Source organism: Priapulus caudatus, unplaced genomic scaffold (genome assembly GCF_000485595.1).
Source record: "Priapulus caudatus unplaced genomic scaffold, Priapulus_caudatus-5.0.1 Scaffold348, whole genome shotgun sequence".
NCBI lineage: Eukaryota > Metazoa > Priapulida > Priapulimorpha > Priapulimorphida > Priapulidae > Priapulus > Priapulus caudatus.
Window position 1 is genome coordinate 39 of NW_014577409.1, and position 13947 is coordinate 13985.

General features: G+C 43.5%; 1 protein-coding gene across 1 annotated transcript in view; it reads right to left on the reverse strand.

Moving 5' to 3' along the window:
• Window positions 1–5469: 5469 nt before the first annotated feature.
• Window positions 5470–13947, reverse strand: part of LOC106809361 (leucine carboxyl methyltransferase 1-like) — a 25525-nt gene continuing 17047 nt past the window's right edge. The window contains exons 2-4 of the mRNA XM_014812426.1: window positions 8794–8936; window positions 7337–7446; window positions 5470–6041 (exon numbers count right to left, since the gene is read on the reverse strand). Coding sequence (XP_014667912.1) covers window positions 5885–6041; window positions 7337–7446; window positions 8794–8874 — 348 coding nt within the window. The 5' untranslated portion in view covers window positions 8875–8936 and the 3' untranslated portion in view covers window positions 5470–5884. The remainder of the gene's footprint in view (window positions 6042–7336; window positions 7447–8793; window positions 8937–13947) is intronic.

A 13947-nucleotide genomic window follows, 5' to 3' on the forward strand; every position in this document is an offset into this window, starting at 1 on the left:
GTCAGCCACAATTATGGCCGCTACATGGAAGGGCTGTATGTGCGACAGATGTGAGCAGGCCGCTTCCCGCAGTGATCGGGAGAACTACTGGCAGGCGCACATGTCTGCGGCATTCTGATGGCGGGACCCTAAGTGCGCACGCAGGATCAGTTTGGCGTAACAGGACATATAATCAAGCGAGGGAAGGGTGCTTGAGGTATGAAGGGCATATCGACGAGCGCCGAGAGCAAGTGTGCTGTGTGGTCAACAGTTTTCAGTGTGTCGGTGCCCACGTGCGCCATCGCCTCGACATCGCCATGGAAGATAATTATGTTATAGTGAAGGCTGGGATGCAGGAATGAAGCCAGCATGGTCGAAGTGGATGAGAGGAGAAGAACAAAGCACAAGGAGAAGAGAGGGAAGAAGAGAGGGAACGAAAAGACTGGATGCAGGTCGATCGAGAAGATCGCCAGCAGAGGGCTGGAGAAGTAGCAACTCACACCCTGCAACGAGCAGCATCGCAGGTCTCTAGAATCTAGCATGGCCCGGGAAGTGGCGTCGCCGACACAGTGAATGTTAGGAATGGCAGCTGAAGTAGGGCGGGAGTGCGAGCAAGAGCAAAGCAGTTCTCCCGTTTCACTAAGCAGTGACCTTTTCCACAAAAACCATAAAGAAATGGTCAGATCACATGGAGGCACTCAGAGAGGCAGTCACTGTCAAGGGGATAGGCCCATGCTACACAATCGAAACACTGTTTTAGTCGGCTGTTAGGTCTTGGGGCGTGGATGCTATCCAACATCTTCCAGTTATGAACTAGAGTCCAGTCGCCAAATCCCTGATTGATGAGTATGGATCGTTTGCAGGTATAGGGCACAAGGCCGTGCTCGCTCAAGGTCTCGGTGTTTCTGTCAAGACTCCACCTGCTCCAGACGTGGTGTTAGTTAGCCAGGTCAGCTTAGCTGTACCACGTTGTTGTGTGGCCAGTGCGACGGACGCACCTAGGAGATCTGGCTGCAAGCATTGTGTGCTCGACTGAGCCACCTTCCCCCCTGGGCTCAAAGAAATAACTAGATCCTGTTCGACAGGTAATAGATCAAAGCTCCTAGGGCAAAGAGAGCATGAGCGATGAGAGAGAAGAAGAAGCCAAAGGAAGTGCGCTGACTCCAAACACACCCGCCTTCAGCAGCGACAAGCTATTCTTCACAATGCCACGAAGCAAATGGAAGTCCTGCTGAGACAACATCCTATGCGGCTAACCTCTCCACACATCCAGCTTGTCAAACAAGCTGGACCTGTTCCGTCACCGCATGCTGAAGCAGACATCACTCTCTGCAGCTACATGCTGAGCGGCAGCGAAGATGCCCAGCAACAATCCGCATCCTCGCAGTGGATGACAGCAGCGTTTGTCCTCGTGTGTCACTGGCGCATCAAGGAGCGGGTGCATTGCTAAGATCCTCAAATGGAAAAAGTGGAATGGTGATGTCCTGATATCAACACAAACTGTGAGCGGCGGTTAGCCCGCAGAAAGTGCAGCCAGTCTCGTGTCATGGCTGTCGGCTGCGATACGTGTCGTACCCCTTTGGAAAAAGAAAACAAGTCAGCGAAGCTCAAGCTGTGGAGATTGATATACCAGGTCCTGATCAATGTTTGGAGGTTGGCGGGACGACTGAGGCTCAACTCAAAAGCGACAGCAGACAGCTTCTTGCTTCCCTCTCTACGTGAACAGAAGAGTTTTACAGCAAATGAATGATTGCTACGTAGTGCGCCTCTACCGGCACGCCATAAGAAGCCGCCACAACTGAGAACGCCACGGCGACGTACGTCAACGCTGCAGCGTGCAATGTGCTCTCGAACGTCACCTTCAGATGCATACTGTAAAAGGGCAGCGAACCAACGTGACCCACGCTGAAGAAGCCTCTAACATATTACCCAACTTTGTTGGAGCTTCAAAGGCTCGCACCATCACAGCCGACCATCTCAACAGGCGCCAGTTGCTCCCAAGCGCTCCTGGATGTAGTAAAGGCTGGCAGGCTGGCAGCACAGAGGCAAAGGCATGTCAGCGGAGAAGTGCAGGCAGCAAACCCGTGCAGGCCTTCATGGACAGACTATTGGCATAGTGCGAGGAGAGTCGCCCTGTTTGTAGTCAATTCCAGCGAAAAATGCAGATGGACACCGAAGACAATGAAGAGGAGCTAGGTGTACGCATGAGACAATGACAATGATGGATCGATAGCGGATGAGGAGTAAGAGGATGAGTCATAGAGGATTGTGACAACTACTGTTTATTGTTGTACTGTTTAAGGCTGTTTGCTAATTTTCTCGTTGAAATATGCCCTATCTACTATCTTGAACAGTGAATTACATTAAAGGTGTCTTTATTTTGACGCGCTTGACCTTTAATTTTGACCTTGACCTTCGATCCCCATTACTCTTAAAAAGTAATCTCAGAAATGGACTCCCTGCTATGACTCGAAGCCGCACCTAAAAAAGAGGTATTGGCATGACACTCTCTAGGGCATCGAGATCACAAATTTGTAAATTGACCAAAATCGAAGATGAACGGCGGCGGCCATCTTGAATTCCAAGAAATGCTCAATGATGCACAGGTAGCAACCAAGCTAAATCAGCTCTCCTAACTATATAGAACACATTTCCATGAAAAAAATTTAGAGTAATTAACATTGCAGGGTCCCATATAGGACATATAGGGCCGGCAAACCGACTAAATGCCTGCCGTACCCTTTCAGCGTTTCCGAAAAATGTCGATCCATTTCCCGCGCCGCGCGCATCAGCCGGCATTGCGCGCATCCTCACGCCGTGACGCATCGAGCCCCGGCCGGCCCGCTCCCCGCACGGGCCTGCTGAATGAACGAACCGGGCTAGCTAGCTAGCAGCCGAGTGCAGTGTGAACAACCGGCACAATGGCAGGCAATAGTTCTAGCCGCGCTGGTGACCTGGATCAATTGTTGAAATTCCTCCATCAACGAGGATGTATTGTCCACAAGAACCCAATTATTATATATCTACCCGAACCTTATTTATTATAAACAGTATTTAATAATTTTGATCTGTTTCCACTTGTTTGTGCCAGAAAATTTCATTCTTTATATCAAGATTTTGTTATATCTGTGCTCGTTATAACAGGGTTTGCATGTAATTCTTGTACATGTATCTCTATGTAGAATAGTGTGAAAAAAAATCAACATTTTTCTTCATACACTTTTAGGGTGGAAGGGGGGGGGGGTACTCTTTGTACACTTGTGAAAATGTTGATAATTGTGAACGACCCCTTAGCTGCCCTTACTGGGTAGGTTATTAGCTGTGATTACCATTTGGGGTGGCAATTCAAGACACTCCGAAGAGACGATTTAATCAGAAATGGATTCAAGGAATATGAGAACTATATGGATTGGTTAACTTCTAATTGTTGTGCACCAGTGAGATAAATAGTAATTAGAATAAAAAGTGAATTTTCATTCAATTCACTATGAGCAACCTAACTAAAGGTCTAGTGCTTATACATTGATATTTATTCCCTGATCGAGAAACCATTTATCCTTACAAATTGTGATTTTTATTAACTATATTTATGCTTGTTGTGTTTATGTTTATATCTGCGCAGTTTTTTTGCATTCCAAGTTGATTTTTTTTACTAAGACAGTTACTTTCTTCATAATCGAAGACCGTGTAACTGTTTAAGTAGCTCTGGTCAGAACTGGTGATCACATCTACACCAGACGATTGTGCACCTCACTGTAGATGTGTAGTACAGTGTTTTAGCCAGACAATTAATTAGGTAAATCTTTAGGGACGGCCGGCGATGGGCCCAGAAGACATTAGCTGCATACTTAAAGCCGCACTATGCGCATCTACACGCTAATTTCTCCAGTACTGGACTAGCAAATACTTCGTGTCATGCATAATCACACTACCTTATGGCAAAATAAACTCTAGTTGCTCCCATTTCACTGCGCGTTTGCTTAAACCCCACAAGAAAGAGGTGCGAAATCTGGTAATCTGGTGCCAACGCCGAACTGTTTGCCAAACAATTTCGGTTAGGTGACGTCACATGTTTTTATATTTGCTACACCCGTACCGCTGTACCGCAGCACCGCAACGGTTGACATCCGAGAATTTGAACAACATTGGAGGTATTTTCAAATGCCTTTTATAAGACAACGTGCAGTGAAATGGGAGGAACTAGAGTTTATTTTGTCATCATTGATAGTGTGATTATGCATGACACAAAGTATTTGCTAGTCTAGTACTGGAGAAATTAGCGTTTGGATGCGCATAGTGGGGCTTTAAGAGTGGAGATAAATTAACGTGACAGAAGGCATTCCAAAATGGTCATTAAGGGGGTACCCTCGGACGGTAGTCGCAACCGGTCGTGGGTACAACGACCCTTGACACTAACGACGAAACAGGTCGGACGACGATGGAGACAGATAAAAGACAGGGGTTTTGATAGAAACGGGAGAGACGTCGACTACAGCTTGGTATGTGTACATTGTTGCTATCCGTGTTTAGAATAAAACTATAGTTGTCACCATTTACACAACTGTTACGTTCTACTGTCTACGAACCGATATTCCTCTCTGCAGATGCCTTTTTAACTTACCAAAATCCGATTAGTTTTCGAGTTTGTATCACCAAGCGTATTATATAAAAGTATTGAAACACCAACAGGTAGGGTGAAGTGACAGAAGTGTCAGGGTTGGAGGCAAAAGGCCACACTCTTTAGAACGTGGGCCATTAGACCCAGTAAAGCTGTACTATTGTCTTTTACTTTTTCCAAATAAGCAGGCATAAAATAGGCATTCTTCACATACAGAAAAATGGTAATTCTCTGATGACATGACGACTTGACTTTTAAGCAGGTTCAGCATTTTCCTTACTTCTTCAAAAATAGACATAGAAACACCCCTAATTGACCTAGCGTGACCAAACTTGGTGTACTTACACATCTTGGGGAGAAGGTGTGCAGACTACCAAAACCAGGTCACTGCGACCTTTATTTGACCTTTACCTTGACCTTGATCATATTTCCCTTCCGCTCTCTAACTCGATCGGCCCCTAATTGACCTAGCACGACCAAACTTGGTATACTTACACATCTTCGGGAGAAGGTGTGTCACGTACCGAAACCAGGTCACTGCAACCTTTATTTGACCTTGACCTTGAGCTTGACCTTCATCATATTTTCCTTCCGCTCTATAACTCTGTCCCTAATTGACCTAGCGCGACCAAACTTCGTATACTTACACATCTTGGGGAGAACACGGGGGATACATGTAGTTGGCGACAACTGCCCTTTCTAGTTTTACATGAACTTATAAATGATGTCAGCGATAAAAATATAAATTTCAAGAGGTTACATTCAAAATTTGTCAATAAAAAGTTATTATAGCAAACTGTTGATTATATAGATGCATAAGCTATGTATAGAATCAAAGTATGCATAAAAACAGTATGTAGAAAGTAGGAGAATTTTCGTGTATATAGGATGCATATATTTACAATAATTACATATAGGAATCTCCAAGAATAAGCCATGATAAGCAGATTACATCGCACAGTTAAACGCAGATAGACTAAAGCAATGGAAGCATGGAAGACTGGAGACGTTTATATGTGAGTGCGTAAAACCATTGTAATATACATCATGCCGGGAAAAAAAATTTGTAATTTACTCCACGACTATTCGAAATCTGACTAGAGTCATTAAATGTGTACTTATGTGCTTTCAGACCATATATGAATTTGTTATGCCATTTTTTAACATGTTGGTTCCTTTTGTATAATATTGAATGCATTTCATTGTAAGCCACGTGTAATGCAATATAACTAGACATGCAGCAATTCCTTGAAGACCAATATTAGCTGCATCTTTGAATGCCCACCGTCACGTAATGGCGTAATGCTGGAACAATTGGCTGATCACCTCGACATCGTCCATGAACTCGAGTTTCTGAATTCTCTGTATATCTGCCTGTGGTAGCCTTTTATAAACCTGCATCATTTCCAATGATTCGTCACCATTCCATCCAGTTAATAGGAACCTGTGATTGAGGAAAAAGAAATCATGCTAGTCAAAGTTTATACAACACAACATTGCAGGATGTGTTTAAATCATCTCCGTTAGTCATAAAACTAACAAATGAGTATATATAGTAGGGTCTATTTTCTATTTTGTACTTGCTTGTTGTTATCGCTGGAGTAAGCATTCAGTCGCTTTGTCCCATCATTTAGTGTGTATTTATACTCCACACCTGTTTCAGAATGAAGTTTTAGAATGCTCAACTTTTGACTCATATCTTGTTTATGGAAAAATGATTTTTGATGCTTAAACATCAAATGGATTTTTGATATTGCAACCATGCTCGCATTATATATGTATATCAAGAGTACATAATAGAGAAGAGTATGACCACAGGCCCTTGGAGGCTCAAGTTTCGAAAAAGTATAAGTCTATATTAAGAGCGAAGCAGAGAATTCGCTTCGCTCTTAATATAGACTTATACTTTTTCGAAACTTGAGCCTCCAAGGGCCTGTGGTATGACACAGTTTTAACAGCGTTTTGCATAGTTTTCAACTTGTAAATATTCTATCAATATGTGAATAAATATATTCAAACTTTACCTTGTTTTCGTCTATGATCATATGACCAATTTACCTGAAAATCGTATGTGTTCTTCAAAAAGTTTTCCCAAATGAGCGCATGTGTTCGGCGCAAGTTTATTATGGGATTAGTGTTCTATTGTCTATGACGGAACGCTGGGGGCTGTTGGGGATTATTAGGCATCATGGGATTAGTATTCAGTGTGTAGCGTTTCCAGCGTGCTAAAAATAAATGTGTGCTCACGGCGAGCTAGCAGCTGATTTTAGCTGTGTTGCCATTGCGTTCCTGATGATAAGGAAGGGAAAGAAGTGCTGTTACTGTGCTTACCTAATATCCACAACAGCCCCCAGCGTCCCGTAGTTACAACCTGGTGCTGCCGCCGCATATCAACATGAGCCGAATACATGCGAACGTTTGGGAAAACTGTGTGAAACCGTGTCGTATTCAAAGAACTTTTTTGAAGAACACATACGATTTTCAGGTAAATTGGTGGTGTCATATGATTAAGGGAGAATCATAAACGAAAACAAGGTACAGTTTGAATATTTTTATTCACATATATTGATAGAATATTTACAAGTTGAAAACTATGCAAAACGCTGTTAAAACGGTGTCATACTCTAATTCTCTATTATGTACTCTTGATGTATATAAAATATAATGGTGCGAGGTTAAGTGAATATAAAGAAATAACCTAGCATATTGACGGGGGTCGATCAATTTTCACCACATTACCTTTGTTTCTGAGTTTCGAGAGACCTACACGCATCTACTCCTAGAAGTTCGCAGCCTCTTCCCATGAGGTTTCTTAACATCACGGTACCAAACGTGTCCTCCATGTTTACCTGTTAAACATAACCGGCAGCCTTATCGGAAAATATCATTTGCTGTTCGTCAGTGTTCACACTTGCTGGAGAACTCTAGTTACATTTACCCCTCACAGCTCACACGCACATGCGCACATGCGCACATACACACCCACTCACGCACACATGCACACACACACACACACACACACACACACACACACAGAGACACGCACACACACACACACACACACACACACACACACACACACACACACACACACACACACACACACACACACACACACACGACACGACGACACGCACACACAACTCACAGACATTTCTTACTCGGCAGACATTGCAACATTAACTCACTAGGTTTCAGTTGAAAATTCACATAGATCTGCCACTTGCAGCTGCTGCATATAACCTTGGGTATATATAGGTCTATATAAGGCTGGCCAATCGTTTCAATTTTTAGCTCACTCTTGACATCGCAAGCCGAGCTTAGTTGCCATGGGTTGTCGTAGCGTCCGTCCGTCACGCGTCCGTCCACTTTGGCTACGGTCAAGTTATAACATGCAGGAACCGTTTGACCCACATGTTTTGAAATTGGTATAGTTTTACGTGCTATGCTCATTAATACCTCCTATTTGAGCACGCCAGTCGACGTAAGCTTTCGAAGCCAGCCGGCATTTTTTTGGCCAAAAATGGGAATTGCCATTTATAGTTCAGTTCAGCGTTCAACGCTTTGCTTCATTTTTGGTATGTGAGTGAGAATAAAGGCTAGGGTTTTGATATTTAAAAAAAATTATGGCAATTAGGTAGGGTTTGGCAAATATATTAGCATATTATATAGACACGCAGATAACAAACCAAGTCTGTGGTGTTCAAATCACTCGTCTGTTCGTTTTAACAAAGATTTCGATTTGACATATCTTTAATGCAAATCTGCTATGAACATATTATGATTTATACTATTACTATTATATTCTTATATTCAGTCGAGTAATAATGGATTTTTATGCTAAGAAACATCAAAGCGGTTGTAGCGGCCATCTACCGTCACAAAATTGCGATTCATATTTGGGTTTATAAATTATTTATAATGTATATATTTAATATTAATTTTATTTTTTTCACATAAAAAATTACACATATAATTATCAAGAGTATATAATGGGAGTTTATATATATACTCTTCGTTTCTATAATGTACGTCGATGGTTGCTCAATTAAAACTGACTTCTTCTCACTCACTCATTTCTGTCCTTTTTTGTGGTGAGCTACAGTGTCATTGACACTTTCATTGTACTTAACGTTCAGTTAAACTTCGGTGGTATTGCAACGACATTGTTTAGCATGAGTTTAGTATCCACTCACCTGTTCATAGTTGATAAAAAACGAAGTCTTGAAGTTATCGCTAATCCACTGAAGCAGCTGCGCCGAAAGATTTGTCTCCATATACACGAGGACACATTCTGCGATGAAAAGCGTCGGTAGGCTTTTGTCTATCTGTGACACGACTGAAAGCAACAAGAGGTAAACCCTAGACTGAGCCCCCATTTTACCTGTAGTGAAAGATCCCTAGGGGTAGCCGACTACGGTATGACAGGCGTTATATAGTTAACGCGTTTAGTTGTGTGGATTCATTATTCGCTCCTGCCGTTAGGCAGGATGGTGATGCCGTAGCGTATAACAGGTAGTACCCTGTGGAACAGGTTAGATTCGGTTAACTGTACGGTTATAGCTTTATTGCCTCTTACTAGCTCACAAATAATTCCCCTGCATTCGGATATGCCGCTGATCTGTATCTATCTCGTATATGTAGCTTACGCTACTTAGCTTGCGTTATAAGTTATCTGGTTCGCCGTTATATTGCGATTATCCGTGCAGCGTGAAGCGCTGTTACGTTGTTTAACTATAACCACTAGACTAATATTAAAGAATTAACGCGTCCGCCGGCTTCGTCTTTCCCTCTCCCTTTCGTCCTTTCTTCGCGTAGACCTAGGTATAGCCTCCACGGGTGTCTCCCTCGTAGTCGCTCCTGGCTCTACCTATCTGAAATCCCGTGCTTCTTTCCTTCCCGTTTTATTCCCTGTACCCGTAGTTCTACCTACCTGAAAACCTTTGCTCCTATTCCCTCTTCTCTCCCCGAAACCTAATATGCTTTCTTCTTCTCCTTCTTCCTCTTCTTCTTCCTACCTAAACCTAACCTGAAAAATAACGCTCTCGTGCTGCAGTTCGGCACGCCTTATATACCTAGCTGGCAATGCCCCCCCTACGTGCCATTGTTTAGTACGCGTCGTCAAAACACTACCCACCAATCAGATTCCGTGGCTGGTATTATTATTGCACCATCTGACGCAATTCGTTTCTAAGTAAATATTCCTCTCTTCGACAACCTAGACTATTCATTCTATTTAAATCTCCTCGTAGATTATGCTGATTAATAGTACATAACCGCGTTGATTATTATACTCTATATATTGCGTTATTGCTTTTCGCGTATAACATTTCTTGTTTTCCTTAGACCCCATCCGTATGTATGATCCAAGATGGCTGCGCCCAGGTGTTGATATATTTATGTGCGGTCTATATTTTATCTAGCTCTAGTAACTATAGCCCGCAGACAGTTGCCGCAGGGCTGGGACTGTACGCGGGCTATAGTTACTAGAGCTATATTTTATCCTGTTCTTAGTCTATATATATATGGTTATTCTATCTATACTGCGAGTTCAAACTATCCATCCTAATTTAGTCTACTGCTCATGTGAGTTACACACCCCCGAAATCTCTACAGTACGGTGTTAATCTAAAATCATTGCTACAAGTACACATTGCAGTGCTACTTGACAGAATAACGCGGACCTTTGTGTCTAAAGGGCGAGTCTACAGTTTGATATCGGTGGCCCCAAAATATCACAAGTCATTGTCAAGAAAATGGCCTGATATGACCCCCTTGCCTAGTTTACGTTCAAAGCTGAAGAATGGAGTGAGTGGATAGAGGAATTCGGACGATTTCGGAAAGACACTAAACTTTACAAAGAAGACGGAGTAAGTACAAAGAGACTCACTTATCTACTGTATGGGAGGTAAACAATTGAGCCAACAAAATATTCAAAACGTGAAATTTTGTTTCGATGAATGTGCCTGACCAGAAACCCTAGCGCCATAATTAGAGAGGAGGAAAAGGACACTGATTACGACACAGTTGTCAAGAATTCACACAGTACTTCATCCCGAAAGAAATATAATACACGAGAGATCACTTTTCTTCAAGAGAGGTCCAAGGTAGGAGGCAGACAGTTGAGGAATTTCTAAGGACTTTCAAGCAATGGCGGAGAATTGCGAGTACAAGGCTCCAGAAGACCAAGTGACGTGACAGGTTTGTCGTGGGACTCCTAGACGAGGAGTGAAGCAAAAACTGCCAGCTGATGTCAGATTTGACCTAGATAAGGCCTTCAGCAGTGGCACGCCAGCATGAACAGGTAAAATTACAGATTATCCCGAACAAGCTTTCCACCAGGAGGTTAGTGAGCAAAGTTCAACAAAGGGGAGCATAGACCAAGGTGGAAGAAAGATGTCAGCAGCCACAAAACAAAACAGAAATGCAATCGTTGTGGTTATGACTGTCACCCACGGGGTGTAAATGCCCTGCTAGTGGACAGATCTGTAGGCTATGCAATAAGCATGGAATTTCTCTTCAGTGTGTCGCACTGGTAAACACCGACGGTGGAATTTAAATGGGGCAACAGACGCAGTGACATCTCAGGATACGTTCGCGAGGGGAGGAATCATTCTACCTGGAACAATTGATTGCCATGAGGAGGATGAAGCGTGGTATGTACCACTAACATATGCGGCTCAACTGTAAAATTTAAATAGACACTGGGAGCGGACGTAACAGTAATTTCACACACCATCTTGGCGATCATTTGAAAAGTCACCCACACCTGATGCACAACAAGGTCAAGCTCAACAGTCCTGGGGGCAGCTCAAGGTTCTAGCTAGGTGCACTTACAGCTGTCATCACTCAAAGGGGAAAGGCTATACATTTTCGCGTTAGTCGTGATAGATGGACACAGGACCAGTCAGCCTGCTAGCCGCTCGGAGTCGCAAAAGAAATGGCCTAGTTACCATGTAGATGAAATCTTGAGTCAGTTCAACTCAGATATTGGTCACTTAAAGACCGGACCAGTCAAGATCAGTTTGACAGCAGGTGTAACACCACTGTGTGTCACCACCGCACGAAAAGTTCGTTTCCCTGATTGATGCGGTAAAAAACAGAAATACGGAGAATGCAGGATAGTGGAGTGATCGCGTCCTGTCACTGGGCCACCGAATGTGGTGTGCAGCTATGGTTCCGGTTCAGAAGAAAAATGGTAAACTGCGATTTGTGTTGACCTAAAAAAGTGATAGGGCTGTTTGCAGAGCACATCACTCGCGAATCTAAGCGACATCGCTCCTAAGTTGGCTCAGTCCACTACTTTACCAAGCTGGATGCAGCAAGTGGATTTTGGCAGATCCCTTGGATGAAAAAGCCAACTGCTCACAACATTCAATGACGCCGTTTGGGAGGTATGCATTCTGTCGCGTTCGGCTTTGGTATTACTTCGCGCCAGAGATCTTCCAGCGAAAATGACCGGAGTTATTCATGGCTTGGAGGGAGTAGAGGTTATAATGGATGATATCTGGTTCATGGCCGATCCATGGAAGAGCATGAAAGGAGGCTAACTGAAGTTCTGACGAGACTTCAGGAAGCAGGTCTTCCAGAAATGCCAGTTTAAGATGAAAGAATTGGTTTTACTTTGGTGACCTATCGGTGCTGAGGGATCAAGCCAGACGCAGAGAAGGTACGCGGCAATGATGATCTGACTCCACCATCAATGTCAGGGAACTCCGTAGCTTGATTGGAATGTTCCAATACCAGGGCAGTTTGCAAACAACCTGTCTTCTGTTATGAAGCCCATGACAGATCTGCTGAGGTCTGACAGTGTGGTTATGGGAGCCAAGTCCAGCAAAGTGCCTTCCAAGAAACCAAACACGCTACTATGCGCTTTTCCAACCACTAAGCCTACTATGATGCGAAAAAGCTAAGCGATCATAAGTGCTGATGCTAGCAGTTTCGGGATAGGGGCGCTACTCCTACGAAAGATAAAGAAGGCTTAAAACCAGTAGCATTCTGCTCAAAGAACACTCAACGCGCTAGCAAGCAAAAGCAGGCGCATTACGCTCAAATTGAGAAAGAATGCCTGCGCGCAGTAATGGGCATGCGAAAAACTGGTCTAGGTATCTGGTGGGATTACACAGTTTACTTCTACTGACCGACCACAAGCCATTGGTGCCTCTACTGAGCACCAAGAACATTGCATGAAACACCGATGCGCTGTCAGCGCCTTTTGCTGTGAATGATGCGGTTCAATCCTGTTGTTCAATTTGTGCCAGGTAAAGAACAGATAGTGGCAGATGCACTATCCAGGAATCCTCTAGCTATCACAGAGGGCAGTGTACAGCTGGCCTAAGATATCAGTGATTATGTGGACACAGTTCAAGTAGGTTGGCCAGCGTCACCTAACAAATTAGAACAGATCAGGGAGGCTACAGAGACGGATGATGTCCTGCATGCAGTAATGCGTTATGTCATCAACGGGTAGCCAAATAGAGTGAACGTGGTGCCGGAGCCTTTAGCATTATTACCATGTACGCTCAGAGCTTATCCGGTGACAATGGAATAGTTTTTCTACAGAGTAGAATAGTTCTCGTCCTAGAGCAAATGAGGCGGGATGCTTTAGACAATACAATGAATCACACTGCAAGGCATCTCGAAGTTTGGCCGGATGATCAAGCGTCCTACCTCACGTTTTCAGAGACCTTATTCTTTTTTTTTTTTTTTTTAAGTGTTACGTTTAAAGCGACTAAGATCCGTTAAGGGCAGAATCAATCCTGATCTGAAGTCCAGGCAGTGGGCTAGTCTCCCTATCTGCTCGAATTAGTGTTAATTGTCGTTGCTGTTAGCGATGTAAAGTTTACACGTTTGTCATTTCAAAGACATTCATGCTATAGATAAGTGTTCATCTCAATAAGGAAAGGCACGATAGTCATAATGATTAACTGATGGAAGCGCCCTTGTAGGCAGAAGTTGTCTATCCGTTTAGTTAAGAATATTTGAGAGCCAGGGCGGAGCTATGAGAGTTTTGCATGGACGGGTTGTAATTTGCGTGTTCTCTGCTCAGCTACGTTCTGGATAAAACGAATCTACAGGTGGAGTTTAAATGCTCTTGTTTGGGGTGTTTAACACAATCATGACGAGTAATCCTACCTGGCTTTGAATCAAGCTCCTTCACGTCTCACGTCACTGTTTGAATCGAGAAACCGGAATCACGTTTGGTAACCTACCGAGCTTTCAATCCAACTCCTTTCATCTCTTAAGGATTACTCTCACCTTTTTGCACGGCGGTATTTGGCTCTAATGAAATTAAACGTTTATTGACGGAATGAATCTGACATCAATCACACCGTTTTATTTATAGAGGA